The 19,649-nt window shown below is 40.0% G+C and overlaps 1 protein-coding gene across 1 annotated transcript in view; it reads left to right on the top strand.

Annotated features, from left to right (window-relative positions):
• NFATC1 (nuclear factor of activated T cells 1) overlaps positions 1-19,649 on the top strand; it is a 64,087-nt gene that overhangs the window by 18,945 nt on the left and 25,493 nt on the right. The window contains exon 3 of the mRNA XM_014527245.2: positions 1,311-1,470. Coding sequence (XP_014382731.2) covers positions 1,311-1,470 — 160 coding nt within the window. The remainder of the gene's footprint in view (positions 1-1,310; positions 1,471-19,649) is intronic.

Genomic DNA, 19,649 nt, shown 5'->3' with positions numbered 1-19,649 from the left:
CCCAGAACTGGTCACCCTTGCCACACCCTAGCTGTACCAGCAATTGTGGCATTAAGAATAGAGGACTGTTTAATTCCAAATGACAATTCTTGTTCTATGAATTTGGGCAAGTTACTTAGCCACTCTCTCAGCTTCCTTAGCTGTAAAATGGGGATAAGAGCTTTTGTAAAGCATTTTGAGAGTCTCCTCTAGGGCTTCATCCTGTTCTTACTCCAGTCAATAGGAAAACTTCTGTTGACTAGACTGTTACGTGATCAAGGCCAGATATAAGTTGCAATGTAAGTGCAAAGTGTAATATGAAATTGTTTGTTTTAAACTTACGTTATCAATTTGACTAGTTGTAAATATGCTTGAAGGAGGCTTTTAGGAGAGTTTACCAGTTAGTTTACCAGTAAACTAAAGAGAGTATACACTAAAACTGAAAATTAGGATTTTGGTGATGGGGCGGTTTGTATTAATTTCAAGATCTATCAAGTCACATCAAGCCTGATCCTACAAAGCACTACTATTGCACACGTTTTTCTTTCTGATATCAACTGAGCAGTGCTTTCACTAATGTTTTCTCTTCATATTATGTTAAAGTGTGGCTCTACTCTGAAAGTGGCTCTGTAAAAATGGCACTTTGTAAGTTGTCAGGTCTGCTTGTTTTAGTGACTATAGTATGTCTTTAATATTTTTATAATTCCAGAGTCAATAAGAGCTAGGAGGAGTGAGTAGGATTCTGTTCTGGCTTGTGCATCATAATTAGGATAATTTGAAACTAAGTTTGGTTTTCAGACTATTGTTTGTCACACATGGATCAGAAAGAACGGAGCTTCCATTTGAGAATCCAGTGGAAGTTTTCAGGATTGAAATTTAGAGAAAAAAAATCCTGTAAACTAAGCAGATTTGGCCTAGGCAGTGAATTACATAAAATACAAAGCTTCCGTAGTGCCAATTTAACGGTCATTTTCAGAGTAGAAACACTCTTTAAAAATTCTTCCAGATCTTTCCTTTCACTTTTGTCCTTTGATTCAAAGATCAATACATTAAAATGTTTTTAAACCATACTTAGAAAAATTTTCCATTTTGTTTACAAATCTGATAGCATCTGGCTCATCAAATATTCTTTACCCATAAATCTTCATAAAATAACCATTACCTTTTAAATTACTTATGTCATGGCATTATCCATATTGATGAAATTTTAAATGTAAGATGGTGAAGGATGAACTGCTAAACATGGTCTCTAAAGTAATAGTACCAGATTCTTGTGGTTTGTGATAGTATACTTGATATTAATATTTAATATCCTTTCCATTCCATTATAGCCCATCCCTGCCTGCCCTTGATTGGCAGTTGCCATCTCACTCAGGACCTTATGAACTTCGGATTGAAGTGCAGCCGAAATCTCATCACAGAGCTCATTATGAGACGGAAGGAAGTCGAGGGGCTGTGAAGGCATCTGCTGGGGGACATCCTATTGTGCAGGTATCAATATTTGTATTGGCAGGGAGGCTTGTTTATCCTGGCATACTGTGGCTAGCACCCCTCTACTCTTGCAAAAAAGGGCCATGAGATCTTTAATGACCAAAAAGAGATGAGCATATGTGTATATATGTGTGTGTGTGTATATATATATGTGTGTGTGTGTGTATGTGTGTATATATGCCTTTACATCTGTAGATCAATGTTCAAGAAATAAAAGGCAGCTATATATATTTTCTTTCTTACTTTCCTTTTCCCTTCTCTTTGTTGCTGTAGTTGCATCAAAATGAAGAAGCAGCTACAAATAGATAAATATCTTTTCTGTGCACTAGCACCCAGCTCAACAAACATTTGGCTAGAAGCTAAAAATTGAGGGCCCATTTTACCTGTCAGAGTACACCCATGCAAATCCCACTGAAGGGTAAATTCCTCGGTTTATTTAGTTCTTACTCATGGCTGGATCCATTTGAAGATTTGAATGTGTGTTATAGGGAAAAGGTAAGCCCGTATTATGGAAAATTCAGTAAATTAGGGGAAAATGTAGAATCATTTGAAATATGTTCTGTTGTAATCCTTCTACCTCTCCAGACACTAGTATGTATCTGAAACCCTAATCTAATATAAGGGATCCTGCTAACATTTTAATTTCTATATATTCCGTATTTAATAGTGTCAAATTGAATGAGATTAATCTCATTCATTTTAATGGGACTTCTTGCAGGAACAGGAGCAGCAAGATTTGTGTTCCATTTGGCTGTACAGAATGGCAATTTGCAGGACTTTCTCCAGTAAGAAGTGTTAGATAGGAGATGAGTGAATCCTATGACTCTCCTTCTCCAGAATGTAAACGTTTTAGTTTAAAAGTTTTGAAACCTTCTCTATTGAATCCCATTTCTAAAGCATAATAGACTGTTCCATTTGCTCACACAATCAGTCCCACTAAAGTCAGCAGGACTGATTATATAAGGCCAGGGGTTGGATGCAGACCCATAACATTTGTTTTAAGCTAGGTGCTTGTTCAGGGGGTAGCATCCTTGCATCCAAAGATCAGCTATATGGCTGAACGGTTTCTGACCTAGACAGAGGCTGTGCATACAAATATTGCATGTATTTGTGTAATTGCTTTAAAATCACTTATAGATTATCCAACAAATCTATTATTCAGATTGGAATCCTATTCCTTGAAGGAATGATGCAACCTTAATAAAGATGATACTTGGCAGGGAATGCTATGTATATTTTGTATTCCAGTGAAATAGCTGAAGAGACTCTGAAAGTGTGTCAGCAGTCAAACATGGTTTGTCTGTCTCTGCCAAAACTCATCAGTGACATGGGATTATGAGGGAGACCTGCTGAAAGACTAAGGATTTTAGCAGAACATTTGTGAATGGCATTGTGAACGTGAGTGTTGTGGCAGCACACTTGATGACTATTACTACATACTCTGTTAGCTGCTTTCATGCAAGAAAATGTAAATATGAAGCATCTATTTACAGTGGGCAACTTGACATTTAAAATGTTCAGCTCACTTTACAGAAAAAATGAAGATGTTGCCAACACTTAATTGGCATCCAGGCACTCTTCCTATCATCTCCTGTACCAGTGTGCAGGGAATGAAGTATATGACCTCTGACTAGATAGGTTTGGTGGAAAGGAAAGGAAAGGAGAAAAAGAAAGAGAAACAGAAAGAGAAAAGTAGAGGAGGAAGACTGGATGGAAGAAAGATGACAAAGAAGGAAAAGGAAATAATTAAAAAAAAATAAAGTACCCATTTCAGTCAGACCAATTTACAGTTTGATAAAGATGAATCTATTTCACAGCCTTCCTATTGCAACAGGGAGTTTAAACTTCTCATCCCAATTCCCACCTCTCCAAAGGAAACAGAAAAACAAAAGGTAACTTTTCCCCCCTACACTAAACTGTGTTAGAGTTAGCTGTTCAGAAAAAACTAACTTTGCTTCTCTGACAAAGATAGCACTTGGGCTTTTTAAAGAACAAATTATATACAAGAAGAGATAATCTAGAACTCCTACCAGTGGGAAGTGAGAACTTTCATAGCTGTATTAGGACACTGAGGGTGATTTCTGATAAGCCTGGGACTGGCCAGAAGTGAGAAATGAAGATCTGAAACTGAGTGAGATTGTTTCGGTCTCCGTTTTGGTTTAGTCCATTATCTCTCTCCCCACGTATAGACATTGGTCCAAGGTTCAGAGTCCCCATCCTTGTGTGAAACTTCACAACCATGCAGTGCATGTAAGAATGAGGGTTTGGTTTGGGTTCTTCCTTCTGATAGAGTCTGGTGTTTCTGATTGTGTTACCTCATTCAAACCCATCATACAAATCTGCTGCCCCTGTCCCCACTGCCTCTCTGCACCATGTAGCCTATTGTCTTGTCCTAGCAGTTGTAGGTTTCAATGGTGATTATTTTGGTGCTTTTGGTTTAAACACACTTATTTTGGTGCTTTTGTTGCACACTTATGCCCCTGCCTGAAGGGAAAATGCAGTGGAAAAGACCCAAAAATCAACGGAGAAATGAGGGGAGCATTAACTTCATGCCACTTGCTCAGACCCCCAGCAAACCATTCCAGCCCAAAGAAGCTTCCCCTCCTTTTCTGTCTCACAAACACACTAACACAAACACCCTTTGTTCAGGGAGGGGAGGTAGACTCAGAAAGCAGCCTTGGAAGTAGCTCAGTTCCCCAGCAAAAAAGGTTAAATGTTGTGGCAAACTGCCATGTAGGTTACTGTTCTCCAGCCAGACATTATTTGCCTCTGTTTCCCCCCACCACCCCACCTCCCCCTTAATGGTCATTAGTTTTCTCATCACAGCAATAGCTCCCCTTGAAGGTGGTGGGAAAGTACAGGTGTGGGGAGAAGCCAGTGACTCCTCAGGTAAACAGTCTGCCAGAAGGGAGCACGGCAGGAGGGCAGGCTCCTCTCATGTGTATGACAGGAACTACAGGCCTTGAGGATAACTTTCTCTTGGGTCCTCAAGGCAGGTGAAAGTCATCTCTGCTGCAGAGGAGGTCACTGTGTTAGCTTTACATTGCAGCTTAGTGTTAGAAACAAAGGCCGTGTTGATACACAACATGTCATTCATCTTATTCCAAAATCATATTGTCCTGCACATAGTGGCAAGGAGTCAAGAAAGGGAGCATTTACCTAATTCCATTGCCACCTTGCCAAATAAAACTCTATGCAAATAGCACAAGGAGGCTATAACCCAAAGGTTATTTGAGCCCTGACCCCACCCTGGAGGTTACAAGTCACTTTCCAGCCCATGTGCACCCTCCAGCTTGCCAGGGATGATTGCCATAGGATTTCACCCAGCATGATTTTATGCCTCCAGGAATTTCATTCAGTTCAGAAGTGCCCATCCCCACTCCCAGATTTACTTTATTGATGGATTTTTGTGCATGCAAATCTGCATGTAGAGGCACTCTGCCACAGGAGCCCCTTCTTTCCGTGTTACCCTCCTACACATTTCCTTTTTACTTGTTTGGGTGTTTGGTTGCCATTGCAGCCCCAAGCTATCTGTTCTTGATTTCTAAATGTTTTGAGAGTGGGCTGTGCTGACACACCTAGCAAGCTAAAAACACTTCAGAACATGGGCAAATTATAGTTGCTGGTGAGTTGGTGCTGATGAGGTAATGGTTGGCAAGGGTTTTTATACCTTGGCTTGTAGAAATATATTACTAGTTATAATGATTCTATAGGTGATACTTTCCCCTCTGAGTCAGTCCTGTGGAAGTATATTGTGCTGCTGGAGGTGCCAGATTAGATTGAAAACTGAGACCCTCACCGTTTGAGAACCAAAAGCAAGTAATCACTGTAATATACTGCATTTTCTGCAGAGGTCGAAGTTACTAACCCTCAAGTTTTTTGACGTACAATTAGATCCTAAAGTGATAGGCAAAATAGAAAATTTGAAAACAAATCCACTAAAGATTTCTGGACAAACTGCAATTGGAGTGAGTTGGCTTTAGATACACCAGTGATGAATTTGACACACCATTTGTACAGCCTATAATCTTCCTCTGGTAATTTCATTTGGAGCTATTTCCCATTTTTCATTCTAAAAATGGTTGAGTTGGTACTGTACAAAATGGCTGTTGCATTTGACCCAAAGGTAGCTGCATTCAGCTGCAGGTAAGTAGTCTAGTACAGTGGTTCTCAACCTTTTTCGTACTGGGACCCATTTGCCAAGACTGATAGCTTGTCCCAACCCATGCCCACCTGGCCCTGACAGTGCCTGACCCACAGTCCCCTGCCCCCCCACCCCGGGCCATGCTGGGGCCCCTCACCCACAAGCTACAGCCCACTGGCCCTGCTGGCACCCTTCACCCCCAAGCCACAGCCCCCTGGCCTTGCTGGCACCCTTCACCTCTAAGCCACTGTCCCTTGGCCCTGATGGTGCCCTTTGCCTCCAAGCGACTGTCCCCTGGCCTGCCGGCACCCCTCGCTCCCAAGCCACAGCCCCCTGCCCCCTAGGCCATGCTGGTGTCCCTCACTCCCAACCTGCAGTCCTCTGTCCCTCCCCAACCCTGCTGGAGGGGGCCTCTAGCTGCTTCCGTCCTGCTTGGGCCAAAGTGCAAGCAGAGAGCGTGGACCTCTGCATGTATGGACACTGGCTACCTGCCGCCAGCTCAGGCACATAGGTCCCCTCTGGGAAGGACTGCCCCTGGCTCCTTCCCACACTGAAGGGCCAGGCACCTTCCCCCCTTCCCCTACCCTGCTCCCCCTTCCCTGCTGCAGCCCCACACACAGCCATTGTCCCCAGTGTCAGCAGGTACGCACGCACACACCCATGCACACATGCCTACACATGCCCCCCCCCAGCCCTCCGGACAGTCCCCTGGACTTCCATCCTCTGCTCCCCATACACTTACCTGTGTCCAGTTGCTATGGCTGCTCCCACACCCCAGCCTTGCTGTATGCTGGCCACATGCATCTGTGCATGCAGATGCATGTGTGCCTGCTGCCTCCAATCAAGCCAAGAAGCTGTTTGCAGGCTGGAACGCTGCCAGCCTGCGAGGGGAAACCCGCACTTTCATGCATTTTTCTGGGACTTGTTGGCAACTCTTTCAAATATTCTTGCGACCCACTTTCAGGTCACGACCCACCGGTTGAGAAACACTGGTCTTCTAAGTAGATGCAGCTTGTGTAGCTCTCTGGGATCCCTGAGGAGGAATGAAACTAGATTATAAATGTAAGGTTTATAGGTGTTCTAATTAATAACTCATCCATAGAGTAAGAAAAGTCTATTGACTGCTTATGATGGAATTTTTACAAGGATGTGGTGTATTTGTGGGAGATAAAACCCAAATACTCCAGAAAGTTTAATTAAAGCATTTGGCTACTCCCATGAAAAATTGGACTAAATAGTAAAACTAAATATTCAAATGAATGGAGTAGGTTAATGAGCCCTTTCAAAGTCTTATTTATTACCTTAATTCTTATATATAAAGAATGTAATAATTTTCTACAATATCAGCAGCAACATGGGGTAAGTACATGGCCTAGAAAGGAAAGAAAAGGAGTTTTGACTTTTTTTAATAGAAGAACCCAGTGTTAGCAAGAATTTGTGTATCAGAGTAAGAGTGAAAACAGATGAGGCACTGTTTTTGCCTGCTCTATACCCTGCATCTAAGCATGTGTCCCATTGAAATCAATCAATCAATGCTTGGGCGCTTTTCTAAATCTTACGAAATGTTTTATTTGCATCCTTAAGCACCTAAACTCTTATGAAAATCTGGCCCTTTGGCCTTCTTTAACTGGTGGGTATCTGACCTTGCTACCTGGAGAGTCTTAGCCTTCTCATTCAGAATATAGAAGGACTATATAACCAATTATTTAATTGGCTCCAAGGTTGGTTCCAAAAACCAAACAGACCGCTGAGGTTTCTAGTTGAAACAACTAGTTTTATTCTTACTACCTTTGTGCTATAGTTAGAGCTCAGGATAACACATCATACTGTTAATGGGACAATGTTTGTCCAGTCAATCACAAATCTATTTGCATCAGATTTTTACACTCCAGTACTATACCTTGTATAGTGCTTCTCATACAACCGGTATCACAGAAGCTTTACAGCATTAGGTAATATTGTTGCAAAGTAAAATAAACAATGTTAGAGTGTGAAAGAGAATACGGAAAAGTGATCTTTTCAGATATTTAAAAAAGGGACAAAGATTTAATGAGCTGGAAGGATGCAGGAGGGTTGTTCCAGACAGAGGAACCACAAAGAAAGTTCTTGCTCTAAGGCTGTGATCCACCAGAGCACTTAAGCATATATTAAATTTTTTAAGCACAGGTAGTCCCATTGGTTTGACTAGGACTGCTCAAAGACTTAAAACTGAGCATGTGCTTAAGTGCTTTGTTGGCTCAGGGCCCAATGCTTGTGCGCTTGTTTTAAGAGAGAGAGCAGAAGCCGTTATTGGCTGAGTGAAAGCAATTAAAGAGAAATAGTTCAGTGATAAACATGGGAGTAAATTCATGGTGGGTTTAATTGTGGTCCTCTGACATCCTATCAGGAAGTGTGGATGTGGAAACAACCATGTTGCATGTTTTTCCCTTTCCTTTTTTTGATCTGTCAGACAAGAGAAAAGATCATTTTCTTGTTAGTAAGCAGTGATTCAATTTGTCTTGGGATGATGGACTTCCTCTGTTTGCCTTATTTAACTTCTGCTTAAAAGACAGTACCACCCTTTCTTCCAGATGGAAATATAATCCTTTCTTATGGTGAGCATATAAAGATGTTGGCAAGCACCTGTTAACCAGGTTTCAATTAATAGCACAAAGCCATGCAACCATGCAACAAACCAGACAGGGAGCCTACATTTTATAGCCCTATTTTAGACAGCCAGTACTTCTTAAGAATAAATCTAAGCTGAATGGCTTTCGCACTTCTTGCATCTGTGTAGTTAAAGCTAACCTCAAACTAGCAGACAGATAATCAAATCTGAAAAGTAGAATGATCTGGCAGATGTTTTAAGGCTGCTATTGTTTCCATAAATCTAACAAATGGGAGAAAGCTTGTTGAAAGCTTTTCATCATTAGATTTTACTGGAGTGGGGGAGAGGGAAGGAGAATTTCTCTTGGGTTTTTTTTACTTTGCATAAGCAGAGCTATGGCAAATGACTGGATGGGCCAACTCTGGTAAGCAGTGATTCTAGAGTTTTCATCTCCTTTAGCCGGTCAAAACTTTCCAACCCCATAAATGAAATTTTACCCCTGCTCCACAGATACAGTCATAGGGACAAACCTCTACAGTTTTGCAAGAACAGCCCATTCCAAGTAAGAACCAAGATTTCCTCTAGCCACACCTGGAGGAGGCAGTCAACTTTCCTTTGAAAATTATTTCACTTACACCCATACTGCAGCACCTAATGCTTTTTGGTAAAATTGCCAAATGTGTGGCAGCATACCTAATGTAACATTCCCACTGGGAGTATTTAATAAACATCTTAGGTTTGTCTGGGATTCAAATTATCTCCCTTTTATGGAAGGATATTTCAAAAGGAAGCAATTGTTGGATGTGGCTACAGAGATAGCCCCTGTAGCTAAGAGCTGTACCAGACTTTTGCTCCCTGGCCTTTCTTTATCTATTTATTTATTCTTTTAGAAATGCTTTTTTAGAACTTTCTTTTGATGCATGCACTGTCTTTATGCCCATGTGTGTATAGCGCCTCACACTAAATCCCAATCTATAATCAGTCTATAATCCCTAGATACTATGGTAATATTCTTGCTATTACTAATGGGATTCGGCATAGAAGAGTCATGTAGCACATGCTGACAAGTGGGTTACAGTTGTTTTTGAGTCTGTTTCAGCACAGTCTTTATCAAATAAATTAGAGGGTCATCCCAACTGAATGAAAAGTACTTGCTTTTGGGAGGAAGGAACAAAAAAAGCTATCATTGTTTTGCCTTCACTGTCTCTTGGAATTATTCTTGTTCACTAGTTAAAGGAATGGTAATATCTACTCTCAGCTTTCCTCTTTCTTAGCCCTTCCCTGTTTCCTTTCTGTATGGTTGTTTAAGATGAGGAGGTATCCAACAGGAAATATCAACAGAGTTCTTTACACCCTGTGGATGATCTAGCTGCTCTTTGATAATGATAAATGGGTTGCAAACAATGCCAGCGTTGCCTTCATGCTACCTGTTTTATACAGTTTAGTAGATATTTTCCATCATGAGTGGATGTGGAAAGAAAGTGGGGAAAGCATCTTTATCATTATTATTACTTGTAGAACTTGTTCTGTCTGCTTGTTTGATCGATTTTTGGTGCACCCTGTACAACCTAATGGCCTAAAAACTGTACAGAGGAAACCTGTATAAAACACAAAAAAACAAGCAGAAGAAAATGTAATTGCTCCCCGGCCCCCTCTCTCCTCCACCTGGTATACTTTGTTATGGAGTCTTGTACTTTGTTATTTCTCTTGTGGATACTGTTTTCAATGTGGATGGGGGAGAGGGTTCTGAATGCCACATAATAGGAGGATTTGCCATCATTTTGAAAGTATTTCAAACTACCTGTGCTCTAAGTGAGGAACTGGGGCTCATAGGAGGGCAGTACATAGCAGTTTTCTGCTAATGGCTTAGCCTTACCATACAGCTATCTTAATGTTACAGCCATCTCTCCTAACTATTCCTTTGCCCAGAATTACAAGCTAAGTCTTTGAACAAATATTATTGTTTCCTATATGATGATGTGCTTCTTGCTGCAACCTGACTGTGGGCAAAGTTTAGGGAACATTCCCTCTGTACATCCCACAACATCAAATAAAGGAAGGGAGTTCTATTTATCTAATCTGTATCTTCTGGTTGTGCTCCTGTGATGGGTGAAGATGAAAAACCACACACAAAAAAAATCTCAGGCTGACTTAGAATAACTGATCATTTACAGCTACATGCTAGGAAAGCAGCTGCCTGGGCTGCAGGAAAGTGGCAAGGCTTTTGTGGCACTGCTGGTAAGACTATTTTGCAGATACATTTACAAAACTAATTGTTTTTAATTCTGTTCTCTAAATCCACTTTTGGCCAAGACCTGTCAGGGACAGCCCATGTGCACAGCATTTCCCTCTCACACACACTCTCTTCTCTCTTTTTTAACCACATTAAAAAGAAATGTTCAGTTTAAATTAAACAAGAAGGGAGAAGAGAGATGAGAGTCAGTCAGGTTTCTGAGGATTTCTTTGCATTTGTAACCCTCAAAACCAGGTACAATTTAAAAATAAAAATTGGCAAGCGGTTAATTACATGGCCTAATAGATCTCTGTCTTTTGGGAGCATGATTCAAATGGCTGCTGAGCTATTAATATTGAAAAGTGGCCCCTACGTATACACAGTAATTATGCTTTCATAAGGACAGTCAATTCCATTTTCAGTAAACCTATGACATTAGTCATCTTAAAGTTGAAAACACATACCCTTGAATAGGAATATGGAGTTTAAGATATTAATGATCAGGTTTGCAAAATTAGAAGGCTTCAGTTCTACAAACTTCACACAGCTTGAATAGATCTTATTATTATTCAACCTCAGTAAGGGTTAGAGAACATACTCCAAATGTTTGTTGTTATATTATACAAAGGACACAAGCTCTTATTCTGCCACATGAGATCTAAAGTCGGGAGATCTCAGAAAGAGCAGCTCAGACAATGTTTTTGTCTCAAAGCACAGGCCCTCAAACAAGTTGGTTTCTTAATGCTTTCCTTAATGCTCCTGTAGTGAGAGTTAAAATCTTAGTAAGGCTGCTTGCCTCAGTGTACCTGGCATGCTAGGATCTCTTTGTGAGTAACAAGTAAAATAAATGTTTTGAGCTTTCCTTCCTTTTTTACGTCCTTGTGATAAGGTATTTAGCAGAAAGTGAAGATTTGACAGAATCTGACAGGGTTGCACTGTGGACACTTATGCTGTGGCATAAGTGACATAACTTGCGACCTCTGGGCTGATCAGCTATGCACCTTAGTGCCCCATTTTAAGCCTGCTTGTGCCTGGACTTCTGGAGGGAGGAAAAGAGTGAGGGGTGCACAGGGAACCTGCCTCCACCTATGCAACCAGGGTGAGAAGAACCACTGGAAACATTCCACCAGTAGTATTTTTATTCTCCAGATAATAGTGGTTCAGGGCAACTCTGAGGATCTGCGTGCAAGGGAGTGTGGTTTCAGCAATTTCCTTCTGTTTTGTTTCTTCAGTCCATATCCCTCAAGGAAGGTGCTTAGGACATTCCGCATATATAAATTTGCATGGTTTCCTGAGCAGATTAATCTCATATACAAGAGACTAGAACTTCACTCAACCAAAGGACTTAAACATGCATTAAGCACAAGACTCACCTTATTGAAAGGACTTACAAGTTTGAAATGAAATATGTCCTTTAGCTACTTACTGAATCAGGCCCATAGTTAATTTAACAGTTGCAAAGCAAATCAAACTTCTGTCTGAGTAATGCCTGGAGGATTGGGCTCCAAATGATTTTAAAGGGAGATACAATTTCATACCTATTTATTAGATGAGTGAGCCAGAATTCTGTGAGTTCCAGCCAAGTTATTATTACTAAGTTATAGGATTGCAATGGTAGTTATAATGTAGAAGTCCTACACCAAAGTTACGAATCAGTAAATCTACTCCAGACTTGTCAGATTATTGCATGTTGACTAAAACTGCAATAGTCAAACCCAAAAGCTGAAATGAAGCACGGTTAAAATTAAAATGCAGCTTTACCAAAAGCCAGATGCTTCATTATGAGCCATGCTAACCTACCTGCCAAATACCAGCTAACCTTCATGAAGCAAATGATTAATTTTTTACAAGTCTGCTTTGGTAACTAGACATCTGTCCTCTATTTTTAAAGTAATATCTCAGAGCAAATGATTTTTTTTCCTCCTCAGTATCACCAATTATATAAAAAAATATAGTTTTCATAGTCTACATGTACAATGTATAGTTTTCAGAGAAGATGTGCATGTGTATAGATACTGTACAATACAATGTATGTATGTGTATGTAGTAGTAAAATATGTATTGCATATAATTGGCTTTCACATTAGTTTTACACCAATAAATTAGGAACTCCATTTTTTACCTTTTTATTTTTATGAGGTAAGAAGAATATAATTATGTCCATAATAAATATGGTAATCTATTATGTTTATAACAAAGTCTGTGCTCATGATTATAACATAGATTTTCCATTTTAATGTCATTGTTACAAATAAACTGAATTGGTGAGAAAAATAGTGTCAGATTTCTCAGTCACTCACTGGAAGTACATTGTAGCTTTCAATATGAGCACAGGTTTATCGTGAGGCATAGCTTGAGAGATCCTCTTCGATATGAGCTGTGGAAGAGATATGTCCATTACAACATCTGTTATATAAACATAAGTAAAGTATGTTGCATGCTATCAGAGCAGAGGAATCAAATAAAACTTCTACACCCTGCACGTGTTTAAGAAATAATTCAGCAAGAGTTACATATTTTCATTGTAACAATTGGAATGGAACGGTGATCAGCTTACTTGCACATGGTAAAAAATAATACAGGTTGCAGACAGATTTGTAATACGGTTTTTAAACACCTGTTTTTAATGTTTCAATGTCCAGTAAAACTAAGGAATTCCTGCTTTTCATTTCCATTCAGTCACTATGCACATTACAGTTTAAAAGTCTAATGTACATGTTTCAAATGTAAAGCCACTTAAAGCAGTAAACAACTCTTGTTTTTACATAACAAGCAAGGATTTTTTTGGAGTGATATCTTTTATTTGACCAACTGTATAATTGAGATAAAGTTAGACAATCTTTTCAGTTAGAAGAGCTCTTCTTCAGGTCAAGATTTTGGGTTAAAATTTTAGGAATTCTATTCTATGTCAGTTCCAAACCTTGAGGGACATTTTACTGATTCTATTCTTTATAGCATTGATAATGTGGTGATCTTGGCAATCCCTCGTCCCAATGACATCAGTGGCAACATCCCTATTGTCTTCCAGAACAAGGACTTACTCAGTAGTGCTTGCTTCTACACATGCAGCAATATTGATCGCATCACAGTGCAGCTAGCCAAAAAGAACCATACAAAAGAGAAGCTTATCCGTGTGACCTTTCTGTCTCTGTTCAGCAGAGCACTTTAAGCACATGCTTAAATCCCAATAAAGGCAGGTTAATGTTAAACATATGTTTAAGTGCTTTGTCAAAGGGGGATACATTGGTTAACTTGAACCCAGTTGAGCTACTTATCTCTGTGCCACGTATTTTTCATTTAGAAAATATGAGTAATAAGAAATTATCTACCTCTCACACTTTACAATTATCTGATGAAAGGTGCTATTGAAATGCAAATTCTTATTTATAATGGAGGATTCAGGGTATAGGCTAAACTTTTCTAAAATTTTAAACTTAGAAGAATGGTATCCTATGAAGAGGATGCATTTCTCTTATGTCACTTCTCTGTTGCAAGTTATCAATATTATATAGCCACTCTGGATTAGAACATAAAGATGTCCATGTAACATGTGATGCACTAAAATGCAGTGTTATTGCCCTGATTCTCTGATAGGTGTTGTTGCCATGAGTTTTGGTCAACCAGCTTTTCCAATATTGTATTAGGGGACTTTAAATGCTCATTCACACTTTTACATGCAAATATCCAGACCATGCTTGCATTTTTAGCTGCATGCCAAAATATATATAGCCCATTATTCTCAAAATATTGTTTCAGAAAACAGTGCTGATGGGGGAAAAGCCTGGTCAGTAACAGCGTTCCAAAATATTACTTGTATTCCTTGGCCACAGATTATTCTTCCTTCTGTGAGGGATGGAAGTACCCAAATTTCTATCTATTATTGTGTTCAGTGTGTCTCAGACTGCTAATACCTACTACTGACCAGGAACTCTAGAAGTATAATTCTGCCTCTATCCTATTGCTGAAGTTGTTCATTTCAAAGTTGCAAGTTCTGTAATGGTTTTAATAATCTGCCACAGAATCAAGGCGAGTGAGTTTTGTGAATCGTGCAAAGTAATATTCCATTTTCTTAGCATATAAGAGGGTCACCACTAAGCCCAATAATAGCAGCTGTTTACTTTAGACCAGTGGTGCTCGACTTTTTTGAGGTACCCAGTTTGTTTGCGGACCCGATCTGGCTGGTTGGCCACATCTGGTCTGTGAGGCAGGTGTGCTGGGCTTGATTCAGCTGTGTAGAGGTGGGTAGGGTGCAACCAAGGACCCAATCCAGCCATATGGAGTGAGGGGCACGGCCTAGCTCCCACCTGACCATGTGGGGCTTGGGAATTTAGCAATGAAGGAAAGGGTGGCAATATTAATTGCCACTGCTCCCCCATCGCCAGATTTGCTGATTTGTGGGACATCCTATGGACCAGATGCTATAGCTCCACTGGCTGGATTTGTTTGGTGGGCCAGAGTTGAGCACCCCTGTTTTTTAGACTGACTGAAAAAATATCATGGTATGGGGAGTGGAATCTGTTCTGTTATCATCTTTTTAGTTGTCCTGCTGCTTTTGACAGTGTCAATCAGATTTTCCCTCTTAAGGTCTCATCTACCTTGGGCTTCTATGATACATCCCTCCCTAGTTCACCTTATATTTCCTTGACTATTTCTTCACTATTTTCTTTTGGTATTTCTTCTCCTCCAGCTTGGGGGCTAACACAGGTCCACTCCTTGGCTCTTTCTTAGCTTCTTGCCCTGCTTTTCTCCTTTAGTATAATCTCATTGGCTCACACATTTTTAAGAACTGTCCCCATTAGGACAACTCATGTTAGCTGTCTATATAAATTTTCCTTGTATATCTACTTCCATCTTTATCTCTTCTTTGAAGACCTGACACCAAATTAAGAGGGATAAAAATCTTATAAATTCATACTCAGCATGAGAAAATAGTTACAAAAATGAATGTTACTTTGAGTATAGCACATTATCTCACAATGACCAAGATCATGTCAATACCTTTCCCAGCTCTGGGAAGTTACTTCTGCCATGACTTTTGCTTGCTTGATTGGGTGCCTGACTGGTTTTAAAGAGTCAAGAGGCTGTATATGCACCATTGCTAGCCTGAGTTTTCTTGGTAGAAAGTAGGAGTTTCACAGCATGTTTTTAATTAGAATTGCTCATTTAGCATTTCACTGCAGTATGTTCTCCTCAGTGAAAAGATAATTTAATTTTCTCTGTTTTGGAAGCTTTTACTGCCTGTCTGTGTGGCCATTCTTTATTTACTATGCCTCTTTGTGCTTTGTACATAGCTCTGATTATGAGTGAAGTCAAAACCAAAAATATCCATAGGCTGCATCATTTCCACCTTCTAGCTTTTTATATATGTTCATTTTAAGACACTTGGTACATATAAAGCAATTCTACAAGAAAAACATGCTGGGGAAACTTGTTAGTGCTGGGCTTGCATTGACTTCAAGGAGGGGATACATATCTCAAACTCTGCATAATTAGGAGGAAATATAGTCCACATGGCCTTGACTCAGTTTGCTATTCTGGAGTAATGCATATAAAATCACAACTGCTGTAAAAACAGCCCTTGTTCTGCGGTCTTGAACAAGCTTCTATGCACACAAAGTATTTTGTTTAGTTGAAAGTGAACCTAACCTTGACATTTTAAACCTTAATTTGCACAGATAACAACATTTTACACAATGATTTTCATTTCCAGAAATCCCAAAGTACCTTACTGACTGCATAAATATGTAGATTCCTCCACTTTATATAGGATTTGCCGAAATGAAATTGAAATGTGGAAGCCATTTTATATTTACATAAAACCATTCTTCACTAAGGATCCCAAAATATTTTGTAGCAATAAATTTAATCTTTCAGAGGGCTACATATTAATATTCACAGCAACCTAAATTTCTAATCCTCAAGAATTAGAAGGTGTGAAGAACCATTGCATGTGAACCATTGCAAAGAGATCTATTTTACCACTGACACCTTTTTAGTCTTGTATGCAAAAGGAAAAGCTGTAGTGTATGCAGGGCTGAATTGTTTTACAAACAGCTAAACAAGATGGTGGTAGTAATGCTGGTGAATTACAGCATCAGAAAATACTTTTGGAATTTTAATGTGTGGGTATAACTGAGGTCCATAGTTTTGCCCTGAGTTCAGAAGATAATTCAGCCAAGCACTGTCACTTAGGGGATGTGCTCACATAAGCGTGAGCCTTTGACAGATGTCTGCTTGGCACAAGTACAGCATACCTTTCTTGGAGCACTGCCATTCATTTGTGAGAAATCCATATTTTAAGATCTGCCTGGGATTAGTTGGCAGTGGATGGTCTGTCTCTTTGTGGCTGGATACCTAATGTGTAAACTAAGTATTGCCAAAGCATACTGGACTTTGAGCTCTTACTAGAAACCTGGTCCTGGTGAGTTTGTATTTGGGTAAACCCAGTCTCTTTTAATTGCCCCAGCAATTGCAATGAATGATAATATCTTTCTTTACTTCCTAACTTAAGCGTGTGTGTGTGTGCATGCGCGTGTGATTTTTTTTTTTTGGTGAGTAGTTGAACAGAAGCTACAACACACCTAGAGGCAGCTGTATTTTAGCATTAGGGAAAATTATTCTATAAGTCATTTGTAGAGTACCTTGAGATCCTTTGGGAAGAAAGATAGTCTGCTTTAGAATGCTGTAATATTATTGAGGCCTATGTAGTTTCAGATATACTTATGTTGCATTTTTTAAAAATATATAATACACAGGAAAATATATATCACAGGAAATTAATCTTGATGAGTTACAAACACTGAGTGCTCTACCCAAAACCCAGCATACTGGGGCCAGTTTCTCTGTTGGTGTAAAACAGTGCATTGATTTTAGTGAAGTGTCACCTGTTCACATGAGGAAAGAATTTGAGCCATAAAACCTTTATTTTCAATTTCTGTCACAGATGCATGCAAAACTGGACTTGATAATCTTACTCGCTTTAGATGGAATTATGGTAATCAATAGAATTCATCTAAAACTAGTGCTCCAGGGCTAAGTAATAATACTAAATTTGACAATATTTAGAATAATAGTTTGAGAATGCCTTGGGAACCATGTCCCAGAAGCTTAATCACTTGACTAATAATTGTTTTTACTGAGTTAGCTGCTGGGCATTCATTCAAACATTTGTTGCTCATTGGGTAGTGCTATTACTATTATATGCAATCAGCTCTTGCATATACATTCATACCCTGTTTTAATCAAAACTCTAAGGCCAACAGATTGCATCTATATGTTATGTCACAGACTTCTTTAACTAAGTAAGGCCATATACCAATCAAGTGGATCTCTACTTCTCATAATAACATAAGAAATGTCCTACTGCATCACACCGTAGGCCCATTTAGTCCAGTCTCTTATTTCACACTGTGACAGAAAGTATAGGCTGAGGAGAAGAATATTTAATTAGGGCATATCCAGAATGATCTGTCCCTTGCCCCTCTTCTAGCATTCAGAGACCAAGGAGGTCCTGATTTTTTAAGGTACAACCTGTTTGAATTGCTTATAGTCTAGTCAGACCTCCTTTAAGGTCAAAACCATGAAGTCCTAGCTATAAACCATAAACTGCACACGAGCTATTTTTACTGCTGTATTCTCTATAAGACGCTTCCACTGTAGAGCATGCAAGTCACAGGGGTATGCCTTAAAAAACTAGAAGCATGTGTATTTGGCTAGATGAATACCCACTTAGATTCCTCTTGTTGGATTGTATAAAACAAAGCAGAATATGACCCTGTTGTCTTTAAGAGCATAGGGAGATAGACGGCACCCTATTGGCTAAAGAAATGAACCATTATAGTTATCTGAGTTTATTCCTTCAAATGTGTAATCATAATTTTACCTATTAGGATTAATGTCCAAGTAGACTTGAGACTGTAACGCGGTCCAATTCCAGGGGTGGCCATGATGCCCCTAGATCCCCCTCAGCCCTTGTCAACATTGCCTCTGGGCAATCTTGACTTTTTTCTTATCTGCCACGTCTTGATGAAATGAAGACTTGATGAAATTGCTACTTTCAGAAAAGGCTACCTCAAGGCTTCCCATGTGAGATCTCTTCATGAGTACCAGTGTTGCTTCTCACTGCCATAAGGACTAATTATGTGGGATCCATTCTCCCCAAGACCCATGCCCATGCCTTGCGGATGTCATGCATACTAATCAGTCATAACCATCCCTATGGGCTACAGGCTGCAGGCTCCTGGCTCTTTTCATCCATTACAGCCTGCCCTTCTCTGGGCTATGGACACTCTGGCCCCCTCAGTCTCTAGCTGTGGTCCCCCTGACCTTTGGTCCTGGCCCCGCTCCTAAGCCAGTTGAGACCCATGGGCTCTCCAGCCCTGACAGTCTGCAGCTGTGGCCCTACTGGTCTCCAGCCCTTCCTGAGCCCTGGCCCCACTCCTAGGCCAATGAGATCTATAAGCACCCTGACCCTACCTGATCTCTGAGTCCTCTGGGCTCCTGCTGTCTTTCTGAGCCCTCTATCCCCTGTTTTGTCTCTGGGCCCTCTGGGTCTTCTTTTCCTGGGCCAGCTGGGACCTCCTGAATTTAGCATCAGGGGAAAAAAAGAGATGAGCAGCAGTGGTGAGAGTGCCCACTCTCTGGCCAGAACCTGCCCCAAGAGCCCATGTGCAGCATGGCCAAAGGGGATGTGACTGTGCCATTGCACCCCCTTTGGATCTGCCTTTGGGAGGGCATGAGGATTCACGTGACTCACAAAAAGAGCAAGGAATGTTATTTCAGATCTTTGCTCAGTCCTTCTACCTCCCCCAACCCAAAAAAGCGGAGTTTTATTTATGGACTGTCTGATTATAATAAGTCCCATTAGGGACATACAACTTTATAGCAAGCAAGTGAACCATGTGCTTTGTCTGCTTCTTCCATTGAGTTTCCAGGCCTTACTCAGTGTTGGGCCTTTTTATAAAGAATGCTAATTAAATACTAAGATGTCTTGAAAATAAATTATTTTTTTGCTTTTGGGAAGGAAACCTTGGCAAATCGCTTAAAAAGAAACCAGAAATGAAATGCAAAAAATATATTCATATTAATGTTAATGGCACAAGAATACTAAGTCCAGTCTTAATCTGAATATAGTTTAATATTCTGTAGTGTTTACAGCTTGCCAAATATTTATGTATTTAAATAATGCCTCATACTTATATAAGCTTACTTTGTAG

The sequence above is a fragment of the Alligator sinensis genome, unplaced genomic scaffold (assembly GCF_000455745.1).
Source record: "Alligator sinensis unplaced genomic scaffold, ASM45574v1 scaffold2023_1, whole genome shotgun sequence".
Classification (NCBI taxonomy): Eukaryota; Metazoa; Chordata; order Crocodylia; family Alligatoridae; genus Alligator; species Alligator sinensis.
Note: the sequence above shows the minus strand (reverse complement) of the source record. Positions and strands in the feature narration are given on the sequence as shown.